The sequence below is a fragment of the Hippocampus comes genome, unplaced genomic scaffold (assembly GCF_001891065.2).
Source record: "Hippocampus comes isolate QL1 unplaced genomic scaffold, H_comes_QL1_v1.1 scaffold83, whole genome shotgun sequence".
Lineage (NCBI taxonomy): Eukaryota > Metazoa > Chordata > Actinopteri > Syngnathiformes > Syngnathidae > Hippocampus > Hippocampus comes.
Window position 1 is genome coordinate 644,463 of NW_017805281.1, and position 18,257 is coordinate 662,719.

At 41.1% G+C, this 18,257-nt stretch overlaps 2 protein-coding genes, 1 long non-coding RNA gene and 1 pseudogene across 3 annotated transcripts in view; all 4 read right to left on the reverse strand.

Annotated features, from left to right (window-relative positions):
• Positions 1–398: 398 nt before the first annotated feature.
• zgc:92907 (ALG13 UDP-N-acetylglucosaminyltransferase subunit) lies at positions 399–4,618 on the reverse strand. Its single transcript, XM_019871393.1, has 4 exons — positions 4,413–4,618; positions 3,360–3,522; positions 2,338–2,476; positions 399–1,133 (listed from the first exon to the last, which is right to left on the reverse strand). Exons 1-4 carry the CDS (start codon positions 4,491–4,493, stop codon positions 1,022–1,024), a joined length of 495 nt encoding a protein of 164 aa, XP_019726952.1. The 5' UTR covers positions 4,494–4,618; the 3' UTR covers positions 399–1,021.
• Positions 4,619–5,812: 1,194 nt separating this feature from the next.
• Positions 5,813–10,068, reverse strand: LOC109516584 (ras-related protein Rap-2c pseudogene; annotated as a pseudogene).
• Positions 5,815–12,547, reverse strand: rap2c (RAP2C, member of RAS oncogene family). Its single transcript, XM_019871272.1, has 4 exons — positions 12,440–12,547; positions 11,412–12,355; positions 10,130–10,415; positions 5,815–8,026 (listed from the first exon to the last, which is right to left on the reverse strand). The coding sequence occupies exons 2-3, from the start codon at positions 11,682–11,684 to the stop codon at positions 10,137–10,139; spliced, it is 552 nt and encodes a 183-aa protein (XP_019726831.1). The 5' UTR covers positions 11,685–12,355; positions 12,440–12,547; the 3' UTR covers positions 5,815–8,026; positions 10,130–10,136.
• A 4,300-nt stretch (positions 12,548–16,847) lies between these two features.
• The window catches only part of LOC109516640 (uncharacterized), a 3,124-nt gene continuing 1,714 nt past the window's right edge, over positions 16,848–18,257 (reverse strand). Inside the window, exon 2 of the long non-coding RNA XR_002168375.1 lies at positions 16,848–18,257. This exon is cut by the window's right edge and continues 393 nt beyond it. This is a non-coding gene — a long non-coding RNA (uncharacterized LOC109516640).

Consider the following 18,257-nt stretch of genomic DNA (forward strand, 5'->3'; position numbering starts at 1 on the left):
TTCTATTAGACCATCTATGGATTTTCCCATTATATTTGTGTTATACTAGCAAACTTGTTAGACAACACGATATGGGTAATGTTTAATTGTCTTTAATGTTATGTATCAGTTTGACAGTAAGTTTCAATTGGAAGCAAGCATGCCTCACCTCTTTTTGTTTCCTCAAAGTGATGTTATACAATAGTCTCGCATTTTTTTGATTGGAAGAGAGGAAGAACAGATGCTAACCAATACTATAAAAATTGTGTTTTGATAAGCCGAAATGTTTAACGGGCTTTGGGATAGTAAAACCATTTTTTTTTAAAATTATGATATACAGTATATCGGGGATTCTTAAACAAGGGTTGACTGCATATGGATTTTTACATGCTGACAAAGGAGAGAAAGTGAGAAATGAACATGATGCTTCACTGGCTTTATTGGAGGGATGTCCACAAAACCTACCAGCCTAAAATGACTTTGATAGCGTGCACTACGGCCGACATACACATGATGGAGTACCAGATTTATTAAAAAAATAAAAACAAAAAACTAGTTTATCACTACTGAGTACACATAATTCAACTTCATGTTGTTAAAAGGAGACATATTGCATATTACTTTAGTCACAATTAAAAACACTTCGCATGTGTACTCATAATATATCTGTGGCATGTTTTTGTCAAAATAGCCGAGGAACAACTTCACCAAGCAATTGAGGATGCTGCGCTTATCACAACGTAACACTGGCAGCTAAGGCTCATGTGTGCATCGATCAAAACTCAATGCAGCTCTGCTAACCTTTTGACTTTGACGTGATACGAAGGCACCCGTTGGGGATTTGACTGTTTTTGCATTATAACATTCAAACAATGCAATGTAGCTCTGCTGTCACTTGAAAGTGGCACTTGATCTTCACCCAACCTAGCTGATCATGTCATGGGTGGTTATTAGGTGACATTAGGGTGGTGATGAACGGCAGAGAGAAAACCCTCTGTGGGGGAGGGGGGGGGGGAAGTTCATTTTTCAAAATAAATCCTGTTCACTGGAGTCCAAGCGCTTTGTCCATAAAGTTTGCAAACTTTTTTGGCTGACCCGGCACAAAAGGCTGAAGGACAGAAAGGTCCATGCTCCTCAGGGTTTCGGTCAGTGTTCTGAGAGAGGAGAACAAACAAGGGCGGGCTCTCACTAAATTTCATAACTTATATATTGCCGTGCTGGGGTTCTCAAACTCGGGGTCCGCAAAATGATTTGTCATAAATAATTATGCAGACGGGGTGAAGAATGCTGGGACTAACGCGGGATAGGTAAAAAAAAAATACAATTAAATCAATAAAATAGATCCACACTAACAAAACCTATTTCCAATGAAGGAAGGATGTTGTGTTAAACAGTAGAGACTTCAATGACTAGCAAATCAGGCTCAACGTATATTCAATGAAATAGACGACAAAGACAATATATTCAATGTTCAAACGGATAAACTTTGTTTTGAGCAAATATGAATCAACTTTGAATTTTATGGCTGCAACACATTTCAAGAATACTGGGACAGGGTCATGTTTACCATTGTGTTACATCCCCTTTTGCTTGTAGGTGGAACTCTTTTCCATTCTTGCTTGAACAAATTGCTCTTGATTTGTTTAGATGAATTCAGAAGTCAAGCTTAGCATAAGTTAATGTGAATAAAGTATGGATCTTTCTTAGCGCACTGAATCCATCGCAACTGGACTGCTCTGGGTGCCTTGGAAGACGTTTGGCCTCTCATTTGAGAAAGCTTCATGAGTTCATGCAGCACGGCTTGTTTGGGACTGACCAGCCTGAGTTGGCGTGGTAAACCTGACCTATTTATGCTCCAAGCTGGAGGCAGACCCCACCGACCCGAATGGTATCATTCTTGCAAAATAACTGTCATTAAGATTCCTTGCAGAGGGGCCTCTGTGAATCAACAAGTCCTGGTGGAGTAGAGCTACCTCTGCGGTCAAGGGGGGCTGTGTTTTCGGTTTTTGTCATGGATGGAAGGTGAAACGTCTTCAGAGATATCCAGAGCAGTCCTGGTGCAATCGATTCAATTTCCTGAAAACTGACTATGGATGAGTAAGAATATCCACAAGCATGTGATAACGTATCATGTTAAACTGAAAATTTATCACGTTATAAAGAGATATGGAACTTTTTTTTCCCTCAGCATTAGTGCTTCCATTTTTCTGTTAATGTCCCTCAATGTAAAAAAGTTTAGAACTCCCTGATTTATGCTTACACGTGGTGTTTAATTCGCAGTAATGTGTGCTTGGAATTTTTTTTTTTTCCTGGACCCAAAGAAGTTTGAGAACCCCTACCCAGGTCTGTGTTACATACGGGCAAGTGCAGTAGAGCAAATGTGAGTCCGTGTGCAGCTGTCTGGCCAGTTCCAGCTGGTGGTTGTCCATCAGCTTGTCATTGACCACCACCAGCAGGGCTTTGCCGGCACCCAGTGCCTCCAAGCAGCTTCCGGCCCCTGAGAGAAACAAGATCTGCATTCCTCAGCGTGTCTGCGGGCCCAACAGCAAATTCCCGTTTTCACTTCGCATGTCTTCTCAACATCTTTTAATGGACCGTGATCGTAAAAAAAAAATACAGGACTAAGCATGGACATGTGGATTACTGGGCATGTCTGAAAAGTTGAAAATGGAGCCTGAGGGAGTCGTTTTCCAAGTTGGTACCCTTCTTGGAAGAATTGATGGGAATAAACTGTGAAGTGAGAGTCCCTCATATTGCCAGCCGTTTTAGAGCATTTCTGACCTTTCAAGAGGCACAGAATCTTGTTCTCTGCAACAATGTCAGGACCGACCGTACCGAAACAAAGAGTAGACGCTTGTCTTTCACCCCCAAAAGTTTGTTTTTAGTATTTTCCGTTTTTCAGTAATCAGCAGTAGTGGGTTGACTTCACCAAAAACAGCTGACCTATTTCTATCAATATTTTTTGCTTTTGTGACATCTCAAAAAAAATTCATGAAAACAAGACTGAAAAATAAATAATTGACTTTCAAATATACAACGAAGAAACAGTCCGCGAGCGACATTGACTGATTACATGGTTTGAATCGAACATCAGTAGATTTTTTTATTTTTTTACATGGCATTCGCCATTCACTCCTTGGGTCATGTTTTCTCACGGTCACTATACAAAATGTAAACTACCAATGGCGACATGTACGCTGTTTATAACATACTGTACGTATGTATACGCACACGCGCACGCGCGCGCGCACACACACACACACACACACACACACACACACACTCTGTTGGAGTGTCAGGTGCCTAAACTTGCCCACCTTATGACATTTTGGCATTTTTGTCACACGTAATTGACATGACAAGGTAAGATTTGTACTTGCCCGCATGGCTGATGATGAGGTCTGCTTGTTCCATGTCCTTGGCTATGGAGTCCTTGAAGCGAAAAACTTCCAAGGTGACATGCGGAAAGTTCTGTGGATCTGGGAGAACCGATCCTCTTCCCACTTGGAGAACCAAACGCTCATAGCCGCGGTACTTTAATGCCTGGTCGCAAAAAAAGAACCACTGGCTTATTCAATTGGAATAAAAAATACAACATATTTGGTATCATTCATTAATTCACCAAAGCCATGTCTAATACAAAACTACAGTCTTGGCATTATCTTGTGGCATCTATAGTCAATCGCTGTGTACTTTGTGCTATTTGTGGCAAGGCTTCTGTCTATCCAATTGCATTGTTCTGGATGAAGTTAGTAACCAAAAACCAGTCCCTGTCCTTTCTACTCCTGAGTTTGTCCAAATAGGCTCTGTACTTTTTTCACTCGTAGTCATAAGGTAAAAAAAACTAAACAAAAAAAAGCCGTTCCCTGGAGGAATGTAAACTGGGGAACATTAACAATGACACAACAGATTTACTATTCACAATTAATGGGGAATATATTGTCTTGTGGCAGCATCTGGCATTAAACATTCTTTGTCTAACTTGAAAAAAAATATATACAAGGTGTATTTTTAGTCGGTATAATTAGCTATTTTAGCATTTTTATGTTGGTTTTTTTTTTCATCATGCAGAGCCTGTCGTCAATTCAGTCCGGCTTAATAACACTGTCAGAAATGAGCTTTGTCCACTCGTGACTTTCTTCAAGGGAAACAATTTTGTATGCAGTTTCTCTTTTATTGCACCAAATTATCAAAACAGATAATGCATTTAAATAAATGAAAGGGGCGGGGGGACAATTTCACGGTAGTACCAAGCGCTTAAAAAATTACTACCGAGTTGAATCAGTACTTCATTTTAACAGAGTATTTTCGACACAAGTATCTGTACTTCTCGTTAAGTACAGAGTACAAGTACTTATACTTGATTCGTCCTGTAAATGCAAATACGTCAGTAATAAATGGCTCTTATGCCTACAGGCGCCCCGTGAAATCACCTTTAGAGCCTCGGCGGACGTGATTTCCTCGATGAGGTCGTCAAAGCTTGTAGTACCAACGGTAACAAACACAGTCTTCATCGTAGCTCACGCGAATTTGGTCGTTCCGACACGTTTTTTTTCTGCCTTTTGGCTCAAACTGATTCACCGAAGCAGAAGTCATCTCACTGCGTACATCTGACAACCACTTCCGGAATCATTAGTGACGTCTAAACCTAATTTAAAATAATGTGCTGCCTCCAATGGTTGGAGGCTAAATTGCAACGTTTTGAAAATGAAGCGGACGCCAATTTCAGTGCTGATGAGGACAATATTTTTCCACTCGTGCCAATTTTGTCCAACAAGTACTTAATTACATCTGACTAGTCAGCTACTGTTTTGCACGAGTAACACCACTAGGCCAAATTAGTAGGATTTCTCATAGCCTCCGTCACGGATATAGAATAAAAATGGTCAAGACGTTTTCGAATAATTTGCTATCCATTCGGTTGTGTCACACACAAGTAGGCTGCCTGTCAAAGGTACAAATTAAATGCTTTACAAGCCGTTGGAGCATTTATTTGCTATCCTTATCCCCAGGACAATGTATGCTGTGTCCTGACAAGTAATGCAATTCAGCACACCAGTAGAAAAACTAGATCACACTAGTATAAATACTATTTTAATAGTAATATTTTTCCCGCTAGGTTTTATACATTCAAGATTTTGGAGCCGGTCACCGAAAAATAAAATAACTTGTGGATCTGATCAAAGACTTCATTAATCATTTGTGGAATTGATCAAAACCAATAAAATGCTAAATATCTGCTCACCTGATCAGATCTGTGTAAAGCGTAATTTTGACTACTAATGGTTCTCTTGGCTTACTAGAAAATAATTTACCTTGTAAACGACTGAGATGCACACGTAACAAACACTACTTGGCCCAACCAGTAGGATGTCACGTACTAGTAGCCTCACACTCCGAATTCTAGTTAACATCTGGCTCTTCACCAGTACAGTAGTTCTCTAAGCACACAGATGTCAACAGGTTGTTTTGTATCACTAGTAAAATGTAGTTATCCTACTTGCAATACAAAATTGCCCTGCTCATGATGATAGTGTACTCGTACACTGACCTGATATTCAATATCCTTTATACGGATACTAGTGACACCCTGAGTAGTTACTGACGCTGCAGCGCCGAGTTGTCTTATTTATAAGGACAAACACCGTGGGAAGGAAGGTGTGAGCCGAGATTCAAACCCAGAACCTTGAATGTGAGGTTGATGTGCCAAACAAGAGGTCAACACGTTGCTGTTTTGCGTTGGCGAATATTTTCACTGCCAATGTCAGTGTGACAATGAGCTGCAGAAAAAAATGAGGATGTCTGCTAGCGAAAGAAGAACAAGACACCAGGATGCACCAGAAATTATTTTAAGGCTCTGTTAAATTCTCATCTTAATATAAAACCAAAACAAACAAAAAATACCCCACAATATATACCTTTGTAGCCGGATGTCACCAAAGCAGAAAACTAGTATAAAATTAACTGTTTAAAACTGGCTACTCACATTGTTAGTTTTTAATAAATATGATACTATTAAAAAAAAAAAAAAAAAAAAAAAAACGAAACAGAAAGCCATGTTAAATCCGCTTAACACACAGCTGGAGTTACTGAACGACAACAAATGGCCAAGTTGAAATGAAAAAAAGTCAAAATGTGCATGTGGAGGTGCATGCTCGCTTTGGTCCTTGCACAATCCTTCCCCCGCCGCTAAGACGTCAGGAGAAAAGCGCACGAAGACAGGCGTCCATGTGATCCATGCGCTCGTGTATCTGAGGCTGCGTAGAATTCGTTCAAAACGTGGCTCGTTTTAGCAACTCAAAAGGATTGCATTAAACCTTTTCAATTTTGAACATGTGGATTTGAAGTTTTAACGATGGACTTTACTGGAAAAAAAAGAGGAGTCAGTTCAATAAAGTTGAACATCCTGCCAGAGTCAACATTTCCTCAAACTAAAAAAATAAAAATAAAATGATACAGGAAGCGCAACTTAAGTGTGCATGCTTAAAATTCAAAAATGTCAGAAGATGAAATACTTCAAACTCCAAAAAATTGTGACGTATGGAAAGCCATTTTGAGCATTTTTTCTATGTCCTTGATATCCAGTTTATGCACCATGTATGAGTTCACAAATCTCACTATTTAATGACTGTGTTATACTTGTAAACAATACTAGGCCCAATGAAAGGCAGTAGTTGTTCTACTAGTGCACCAAATAGTCATCCTGTGGACAACGAGTATACTAGTAGTAATTGGACCTTTAAGGATATCAAATAGATGCAAAAACAGTTTTACGGAATGCCATTTGAACATTTAATCAATATCCTTGAAGTCCATCTGGAGGTCCACGTACTACTGCGCTTTTTCTTCACTCGTTAAGACCAGTTTGGTACTACTAGTAGGACAACTACATGTAAGCCGTGAGGCAAAATTGCACATCAGTTGACAAATGAAACCAGTGGTCACATATTTTACAACTTAACATCTAGTGCTCTACTAGTCGTACCAGTAGTTGGCAGATGTCAACTAGTGCAGTTTTGCTTCACTACTAACTTGTGGTGTCCCGCGGTACTTGTCCTACCTAGCTCAAATTCTACCAGTTAACATCTGGCACCTCACGAATTGAACAAGTTGTGTGCAGATGTTGACGAGTGCAGTTTTTCTTCGCGACTAACTTGTAGTTGTCCTACTGGTATACCAAAATTGTCATACTAATCAGCAGAAATTTCAAACAGGGCTAGAAACAATCATTACAAACACACAATTGTTCTACGAGTGCGCCCTAGGCGTGTGCTGAATTGTCTTACTTGCAAAGATGAAGCGTGTACTAGGATAAGGACCTTGAGCTGGATGTCAATGAGATCGAACAAGCACTCAAGGATCCTTACGGTCCAGCTTGTACTAGTAAGGCCTTTGTCCTGACTAGTAGGATGATTCATGGACATTTTGGTGTTACGAGTGGGGTCCAGGAGCCTACTAGTGGGTGAGGCGTGCCTATTAGTCAGGCTGAGTAGTACAACAAGTTCAGCATAAAAGTCTTCTACTATAAAAAGAGCACTCGTGCACTGAATTGTCTTGCTAGTGTTGACAGAGAGTGTACTAGTACACATACTTTAAGCTGGATGTCAAGGATACATAATAAATCCCCAATGGCTTCCCATAGTGATACAAGTTTGAATAATAAGAAAGTATAGAACGGTGATTAGGGCAGCTTGAAAAAGGAGCTGCAATCTCACAAACACTCTTGTTGTTTATTACACTTTGCGGCGGAGGGGCTGGTATGATTTCTCACTAAAAGGAAGGAGGGGAAGGGGATTGGGGGGGCGAAATTCAAGAGTAGTTGACTCCGTGTCAAATCTCTCAGTGTCCCTTTCAAGGCTTTTCAAGTGGCGGCACAGAACCAAATGTCCCACTGACAGTCGGGATATCAAAAATAGGAGTGACATCTCAGCTGCCAGACGTACGTATGTTAAGACGCTCGCAAGCCTTCAAAGTTAGCAGTGCGGTCATGTTGTGCAGTCGGGGGAACCCCTCGCCCCCTTGCTTCTGATTCAGGCAAACACTGCATCTGCAAAGAAACACAACACCACCTTAGTACCAACGGTTGCTTGCCAAAGCCGCCATTTAGCAAGACCATAAAAATCATGTTTGCTCACACACCAATACAAATTTAAATGTATTACGAAACAGAGCCTAATCTGCACTATCGCACAGAGACAGGTGATGTCACCCCCCCCCCCAATATCAGGACAACAATTAGCGGTCTGATAATTATCCTGTATCCCTTTTTCTAACTCTTTACTCAGAAAAAGAAAATACCTCAAATATAAAGGGATCCTGGTCAGTTTCTGGTTTGGTCTGTGACATGTCAGAAAATCGAGGAAAAATGTTAAGCATTGCTTTCCAAAGTAAAAGCAGGTAAACACCAAGCTAATCAGGGTACTTTCATTGAGGACTACAGAAATCTTAATCAAAGTAGTTGCTGATTCACATATTTTTAATAAAGCGTGAACAAAATGGATTCACATATTTCTCTTCCTAGAAGGCACACTTTTTTTCCCCATAGTTTGACCAGTCACGCGACTTATATTCAGATACAGGTACGAGAGAAGAGGAGCGGTGCAAGTGCTCATGTGGTTTATGTTAAATCGGCCAACGCTACAGTTTGTAAATTCGCAGGGGCAGATTACAGTCAGACTGTGACACAGAGGCTAAAATTTGATTGGACAATAAAAGAACAAAAAAAAAACTACAACATCCACATATATATATAATTGGATGCAGTGCAGCCAAAAGAAATGCTACCAAATGAGTATAAACTGTTGGGAATAAATTAATACAATTTCCTGTTTAAAAAAAAAGTGTGTTTTGGTTTCAGAACACAGATGGCTGGCGCTGTGCAACAATGACATGCTAACTTCCTGTTATGGAACATACATTCTTATTCAGGATGTGGCATTTTCCTCTTTGTACCACCATCTGCCTCGCTCTGTCGCTCGAGCTGTCGAGCGGCAATGTTTATGGCTCGCCCCCGACAAACATCCATCTTAAATGTCACTGCCCACTCATCCTTCACACATCTCTCATTTCAATTTTTGTTAATCTGTTAAAATAATAATAATAATCAAGGGGATTTTTTTTTTTTTTAGATACGGTGAACCGACACACATTCCCATGTTGACCAAACCCATTCATTAAGTATTGCTTTGGCGCTATCGCGCCATCTTACGGCACCTTGGAGCCAACGAACTATGTTCAAGTGAGAGGAGCGCAAATAATAGTCTAGTCAAATAATTTATACACTCAAGTTTATTGTTCACAGTTACCCAAAAATTAAGGACGCACCAGTATTGATACTCTATGTACTGTATTTATAAAAATGCTCTAGTACTATGACATCGATATAACTTTCACAGCCTGACATCTCTCTTACGGTCGGGTGAAATAAGAGCCGCGCGGAGATACTTTTATGTAAAAAAACAAGTGGTGGGTTGTTCCAGGGGACTCACGGTACGGTCCAGACCTCAGTCTTCAATACATTTTTCATCCTTGTTTTGTTGCAAAAATATATATATTTTTCTCTGTCATTCAAAACTTCTTTATTTTGCTTGTAAGCAAAAAACTGCATTTTGTAGTGGATTGACTAATACAGTATCCATACCTCTTGTTCACTGTACCACACAGGCGGTGCAGCACTGCTCCTGCTTTTCAGGCAGCGTGGAATAGTTCATCTGACGCACGATCTCGGCGAACAGCTCATCCACCATGGTCTTGCTCTTAGCTGAGGTCTCAATGAAGGGGCAGCCCCACTCCTGGGCCAGGGCGCGGCCGTCCGAGCCCGCCACCTCACGCTCTGACTCCAGGTCCACCTTGTTGCCCACAAGAATCAGCGGCACCTTCTCGAAGCGCTTCACTCGCACAATTTGGTCTCGCATTGGTCGGATGTCCTCGAGGTGTAGAAAGAAATACATTTTGAATTGGGGACATTTTGTATGATACAAATGACAAAAAGCAGCAGAAAGGAAGAACAAGCAGGACTATATTTGTGCAGAAAGCAGCAATTGTGTGTGACTGACCGTCCCAAAACACACACACACACACACACACACACACACATGTGTCTGTTAGCTTTATATGTATGCATTACCCTCTACTAATACAGTATCCATACCTCTTGTTCACTGTACCACACAGGCGGTGCAGCACTGCTCCTGCTTTTCAGGCAGCGTGGAATAGTTCATCTGACGCACGATCTCGGCGAACAGCTCATCCACCATGGTCTTGCTCTTAGCTGAGGTCTCAATGAAGGGGCAGCCCCACTCCTGGGCCAGGGCGCGGCCGTCCGAGCCCGCCACCTCACGCTCTGACTCCAGGTCCACCTTGTTGCCCACAAGAATCAGCGGCACCTTCTCGAAGCGCTTCACTCGCACAATTTGGTCTCGCATTGGTCGGATGTCCTCGAGGTGTAGAAAGAAATACATTTTGAATTGGGGACATTTTGTATGATACAAATGACAAAAAGCAGCAGAAAGGAAGAACAAGCAGGACTATATTTGTGCAGAAAGCAGCAATTGTGTGTGACTGACCGTCCCAAAACACACACACACACACACACACACACACACAAGTCTGTGACATTTTGCCTTATATGCTAGCATTACCCTAGCAAAGTTCCATCAAATGATTGAACATTTTTTGCTTCAAAATACATGGACCCTCACTATCTGCAGAGGTGGGACACTAAGTGATGCAGAATTATTATTCCCATTAAATATTCTTTTTCGAATCTGGAAAAAAATAACTTGAATAAGCAGGCTACTGGGTCAAAAAGAAACATGAATAAGGGTGGGTTCGTGTGTCAGTTTTACAGTTAACTTAAGACAGCAGTGGCAAACAAAGATGAAGCATGCACACTTGGTTTCTTATTTGGACAACCGTGCGAGCTGTCATCTTTTTGTTACATCGAAATGATGGTATACGCTGGTCTCCCAGTAGGAGTTAAATAAAGGAACTAAGGATTACTTAAAAAAAGTGTTTTAAAAGATGAAATTACATTTTAAAGAGCCTGAATGTGCTTAGGGCTTGTGGGGAAAGGTAAAACTATTTGGAATATTTTTTCCACATGTGGTCATTTTATCCAAAAATGTATCTTCTGCAATTTACTGATTCGCTGCACAGTCAAAAACAAAATGGTTGCATCCAAAAACAGTAACACAATAATGTTTTTTATTTGTTGGGGGACTTTGAGCATAATTAGTATATTACAGTTAGGACTGTAACTGGCGATGCTTTTTTTACGTGACAGTCTACTTCTACATGTTTGACGGTCTCTCTATCTCGCTGGTTTTCACCCATCACGAATGGGCCTGCAACGCATTCTGCGCGATAAAAGGGGTTTCACTGTGTCTGACTCAAAATGAAGCTACAGAGCGTACAAATCATTTTTTTCTTACCTGGAAAGACTGTTGGTTAACCAGGCTGTAGACCAGGATGAATCCCTGTCCGTTCTTAATGTACAAGTCCCGCATGGAGGCGAATTGCTCGGTGCCCGCCGTGTCCAGGATCTCCAGCACGGAAGGCGACGAGTCCACCTCGATCTCCTTCCTGTAAAAGTCCTCGATGGTGGGGTCGTACTTCTCGATGAATGTCCCGGTGACGAACTGGACGGTCAGCGCCGATTTACCGACGCCGCCGCTACCCAGCACTACCACTTTGTACTCCTTCATTGATGGTCGACGGACGCGAAGCTAACTTGGAGCGGCTAACGGATTAGCTTCGCGGCGCCCCGAAACATTTACGGGCCTTTTCTATTATCCAAAGCCAGGCCGAGACAACCATATAAAACGCCGTCTACTTGCGGATATAATCAATCCGACATAATTGCCAGTAGCCCAGGTTGAAAAACTCGGCGGGTAAAAGGGGGGAAAGTTGCTGTCCACTCCGCCTGTTAGCTAGCTCGACGATGGCTAAACCTCCGAGGTCCCATGCCCGAGCTCAACAAGGGTCCGACCCGGTTACAAAGAGGCACTGTCGGGGAACGTGTCGTCGGGTGACGCACGCCCTGTACCGCATTCTATTTCGCCGTCACCATTCGTACACAAATAGCGCGTTGGCGGCGCTGCTCCTGGCCTGGCGGGTCCGACTGTCCGGCGGCCGAGGCCTGCTTGTGTTTCCGAGGCTACCTTCTTCTACCTTTGACGGACTCCGTGAGTGCTCCCGACGCGCTGCCAGGCAATTTGGCAGCGACGGGTTAACTCCGGGAAGCAGTCGAGGATCAAACCGGGTTAGGATATACGGAGACTCACGCATCCTTCCATCGCGCTCATTCTCTCGAGGTCGGCGAGCGAGCTGGATGGAGCCTATCTCGGCTGACTCTGGGCCGTAGGCGTCGTACACCCTGGAATGGTCGGCAGCCAATCAGGGCGCATCAATCATTTCCACACAAGAGCGACACCCCGATTTAAGTGCAGGGGTCACCAACCTGTTCGTTTGCAGAGTGTTACTACGCAGCACTCGTATCGCACGCGACTATTTCCAGGATCAACAAACTGATCATATATAGCCACAATGACGGAGCAATAATTCCACACAGCCCGTCTCTCATGACAGTGCAGAAGAACTTAATTACAAAGCAACAACGAATCAAAGGAACACTGTTATGTAACAACCTATGGAAGTGCGCAGCTGCCGATGTGGAGTAAAAATATTTTTAGACTGGCGAAACGTTCGAACGGGTGGCAAGTACGCTCAAAAGAACTCGCAATTACGTTCAAACGTACTAGCGAATACGTTGAAACGTATTTCAATATGTTAACCGTATTTATCTAGATCAAACGTATTCGCAACGCTTCAACCTATTTGCCAGTCAAAATATTTTCACTCCACATTGGCATCTCCACGCTTCCGTATGCAGCACAATAGCAATACAGTACACGAACTAATTGCAGGAGCGTAGCCAGAACGTTTTTTAGTGGGGTGGCCAGAGTGACAACATCATACTATGTGATGGCCACATGTACATGTGTGTGCTGATTTTCATGCTTGTAACCACCACTGTTACCGAGAAGTTATTTATCATACAATCCAAGTCAGGGATTCATGAAATAAAATGCACACATATGCAGAACCTTGGCCAAAACACGAATAACCTGGGTTATTATAGTTTAGGAATTTTCATTATGTTTGAATGAATTTTTATTTGGTTTAGAATTTTCCACCAATTTTGTTATTTTGGACCTTAAAGGGTTAATAATTAATACACCCCACAGCACAGGATCAGGCATTTGCTGTTGTTGACTGAAAGGTGATAATTGGGCGAAAAATCAGCCACGTTAGTTTACCCCCACAGAATATTTATTTTATTCACATTTAGTCGGTCAGAAATACATCACAAGGATCCAAAAGAAGTGCTGCAAACAATGACGAAAACACCACAGTGAGATCAGAATGAGTTTTTATTAAACAGAAAGGGCATAATATTAGGCACAGTACTTTACTCATAATAACAATCATAATGATCATGTATGCGATTGGTAAGTAGCGCGATACGTAGAAAGCACAAGAAGAAAAAAAGCAGGCAAACAATGAACAGCAGTGTTTCCTTATATGGCTTATTCTCAAACTCCCCAGCAACTACAATTTGGACTTTTCTTAGACATTTTGGACACAAGTATCAAATTAAACATGAATCATGAACAGAAAATCACATTTGAGTCGTAAAGGCATACACAGTTCTGCGCGCTAGTAAAATGGATGTAACCGGAACAGGACAAGTTTGGCAATACTTGTAGAACGACTAAATGTTACCAATGAGGCAAAACTGTGCACTAGTTGACATCTGTGCACTTCTACTATTTCTAGCACAATAAGTTCATAGTAAATCTAATAGTAGAATTTTATAATGTCAAGAGCAGTACTAGTAGCACACAGTTGTCAATTAGTGCAGTTTTGCTTCACTCGTAACATGTAGTCCTGCTAGTATTACGGTTATACTACTGGTTAAAGTCCATGTACTAGTATGCCCTCACTAGTGAGACACTTGTAGAATGACAGGAGGCTAACTAGCACGTGACACATGCCTACTAGCTGGGCCTAGTAGTTTTACTAGTAGATTACAGTAGTTTAATGGTATGGTTTAATTATATACTACAGATCAAAAGTGGCAAAAACATTACTAATAAGATGCAGTCATTGTACTAGTTTACTATGTTTTTTTAATACTGAGGACAAAGAGTGTAATGGTACATGGATATTGACTACTAGGAGAACTTTGGCATAGTAATATGACAACTATATGTTATTAATGAGGAGGCACTACTCGTGGGCAAATAGGAGACTACTGTGTGTGGCACATGCCTGCTAGTTAAGCCTAGTAGTGTTACTAGTGCAGCATAGTAGTTCACTTGTAAGGTTTAATTGTGTACTAGTAGGCCAAAAGTGACATTAAGTCATTAAAAAAAAAATTACTAGTAAGACATACGGTATTTGTTCTACTAGTACAATAGGTTGTCTTACTAGTGAAGACAAGCAGCTTACTAGTACATGGACCTTAAGATAGACATCATGGATGCGGAATAAATGCTCAAACAGCTTTCCATCCCCCCTTCCCCCAGTTTGCACTAGTGTTCATATGAGCGAGTTGGATGGCTGTGAAACAATTTGTCAGGATGACTCACTCCAGCTGGGAGCAGCGCTATGGCAACAAGACGGCAGGCTGGAGGAGCAAAAAATAAAATGCAGAGCGCACGTCCAAACCTGCTGCGCACAAATGCCGCGACCCACAAAAACAAACACGTGGCGAAAAAGCCAAGGACAATTTAGAGTTTTGGGAACACGACAGGGGAGATCCTAGTTTTCCATACAATGTCGCTCCCCCAGGCAAGGGGTGCCACAGAGGCCTCCCACCCAAAATAAGCAAACACCAGGATTCTAGCAGTGTTGTTGATATGGGCCAATATCAACCGACTGTCGCCCCCTACTAGCCACCATCCAACATTGACCAGGAAGGGGCCCAACGCAGGGTATTCCGATACATTGTCATTGCAGTGTTTAAAGCCGTGTCGTTATTTTGACACTGATATGGGCCAATCAATGTCAGTCGATCCTCAGGGTCCCCCTTCTGGCCGTCAGATCTTTTCCACACAACTAATTGTGACTTAATGTTAGCATGAGTAAATGATAGGCTACCGAATAAACTCTAAATTCGGGTTGCCACTGTGGATTTGAAATCGACTGGAAAGTGAAGATCCCCTTCTAAGTATGAAAAAGTTGGTAGTCATAGTCGTACAGAAGTAGTTTATAAGCAGGACATTAAAGAAAAGGTCAATGAAGCTCAAGTTACGTTGCTGTATTTAATATTTTTCATTAGATTGTTTTGTATTTATGCCCGGCCAGTGTTTTAAATACAATATTTACTATATGACTGCTAGCATAGGTTAGTGATGGGCTACGACGCCTTCAGACTTACATTTTAGTGTTATTGCTAGAAGGTACTGTACACTTGTGTTTTTCATTTCCTCACGATTATTTGACATCAACATATGACCTTACTCAAATTAAATATGCTCTTTAAAAAAAAAAACATTTAGTGAGCAAAAAAGAAATTTAATATATATGTATATATATTAAAAAAAGGACATGACGCAGTAGCGTTACACTATACTCAAATAATAGACAAACAGCAGTGATATTAACAATACACTTGTTAGACATTCTATGCAACCCATCTGTCTAGATTTATTCAAAATATTTTTTGGGGGGGGGGGTATTTCGACAGAGTTCTATAATATGTACATAAGTGCATACAAGGTGAAGATCACACATTCATTGAGTATGGATGTCATATCAGCCAGCACAGCTGGACTCCCCCGACTCCAAAAAGGAAACTAGTGGACTGTCTCTCAACACTTCTTATATGAGGGTTTTTTTTTTTTTTTTTAAATAAAACCAAAATAATAAAGTATTCGGTGCAAAAGTCCCTTTACCTCCCTGATAGGCTCTCGCTTTACACGCCCAAATCACATTTATATGGAAGTATACCTCCACCATCAGAATGTGAAGTTCAAATTTTTTGGTAGAAAAAATGTAAAGGGAAAAAAAAAAAGAGTTCATAACATTTGTGACATTGAATTTAGAATTTTTGCCACTGAATTTAGAATTTTTGAAACTCATTTACTATACCATCAAAAAATTCAGTTAAAAATACTGTTGAATTTTTTACACTACATTGAGCATTATCTGACTATTGTTAGTCTTTCACACCAAAATATTTTATCATAAAAAAATTCAGTGTCAAAAATTCAGTAAAAAAAAATGCTGAATTCAACTGGTTAGCACATCCACCTCACAGTGCAGAGGTGCAGGGTTCGTTTCTGGCTTTGGCCTTCCTGTATGGAGTTTGCATGTTCTCCCCGTGCCTGCGTGGGTTTTCTCCGGGTATTCCGGTTTCTTCCCACATTCCAAAAACATGCATGGACAAATTGTCCCTAGGTGTGAGAGTGAGTGCAAATGGTTATTTGTCAATATGTGCCCTGGGATTGGCTGGTAACCAGTTGAGGGTGTCCCCCCCGCCTACTGCCCAAAGACATCTGGGATAAGCCCTGGCACGCCTGCGACCCTTGTAAGGAAAAGCGGTTTCAGATAATAAGGGGTTGGTATGGGCTATGTTCCCATTCATCAGTCTATCTTTTTAGCCGCTTGTCCTCAAAAGGGTCGTGGGCGTGCTGGAAAATATCCCAGCTGTCTTTGGGCAGTAGGCGAGGAACACACTGAACTAGTTGGCAGCCAATCACAGGGGTGTGTTCCCATCTCATCATAATCACAATGGTAAATGTTAAACCTGTTCAATATTTACAATCACAATCACACTAATCCCCAATTTTTTTTTTTTTAATGGTTAAGATATTGACAATTTGTACGTGTGTACCTCACTCTTGTTCTCCTACAAACAGCACAGACTGTTACTAGTAAGACACAGTCGTTCTACAAGTGCGCCCTAGTTATATACGAATATACTAGTACACGGACCTTAAGTTGGGGATGAAGGGTATGTAACGATTGCTCAAATCGACATTCCACAGACAGCAGTAAAATTCATGAGGAGACCAAGGCAAAATAAAAAGGAATTTTTGGGGGGAGCGCAGATTAGTTAAAATGACACTAATATAACATTCAAAATTATTCATCAGATGAACCGAGAGGAAAAACCTAGTGGCTTTGATTCCTTGAGCAGGCAACCGACATAATGCTTTAGAGTTGTGCTCAAGATGATACACTTCCATTTCAAATGCTGAAAATAAAATGTGCGAGTATTCTGATTGCACTTCGGGTATAAAGACTTTCAAGGGAGTTTTTTTTTAAAATTTTTATAATGAGTGCACTTCTGTGTGTTGACATAGTATGAGACTATGAGTATTCGGGCCACTCAGAAATATATTTATATATATATTTTTTTACACTATGAGATTATCGTCATGCAAAGTTGTAATATTACAGGAATTAAGTCATACACAGTATTTTTTTGAGAAAATTTTGCGAGTTCTTTAAAAATCGTCACATATTTTCAAAATCAAATGATGTAATCAGACAAGCATTAACTCACATGTTTTCAAAATAAGAATGTAACAGATTTTGGAGACAAATACCTGTATTTTTTTTTTTTTTACTCAAAATAAAGTTGTACATTTTCAAGAAAAATAAAAAGTCATATGTGTATACATGCGTATTTTCTCTGGTTTCTGTGTGCCACGAATACACATAGCATGTTATCCAAGTGATTTCGTGAAGAACGAATCCATGTCAACATAGTTCTCTTTTACACGGCCACTACACTGTTATCCTCCGAGCATTGGATGCATTGACAAAACTGTGACATGATTTCTTAAAAGGACTCTTGTTCCGAGTGTAAAATCTTCAGCACCAACCAACCAAACACACATTTCACACAATTCCCCATCCTGATCACACTGACACTAAATAAGACAGCACAGCTGCCTGAGAGAGTGCTCATGACCTGTACAAAATTCAACATTTCATTTCAAGTCAAAGGACAGTGAAGGAATTTGAAAGAGGCACGTTGCAATTTAGCTCAAAGGGATTTCGCAACACACAACTGACACCGCAAAATGGCTGCCAACCTAAAACGATTCCCTCGTGAACTTTGACCATCTTAGAGTCTGTCGACTTTGGACCACCACAAAACAATTGAACCGTTTTTCAAGTTTCAATTGCCCCTTCGAAAGCCAGCGCGCACGGGAATCAATTCTACGGCGTCAAACATTCAACTCGAAAGGCTTCAAAAC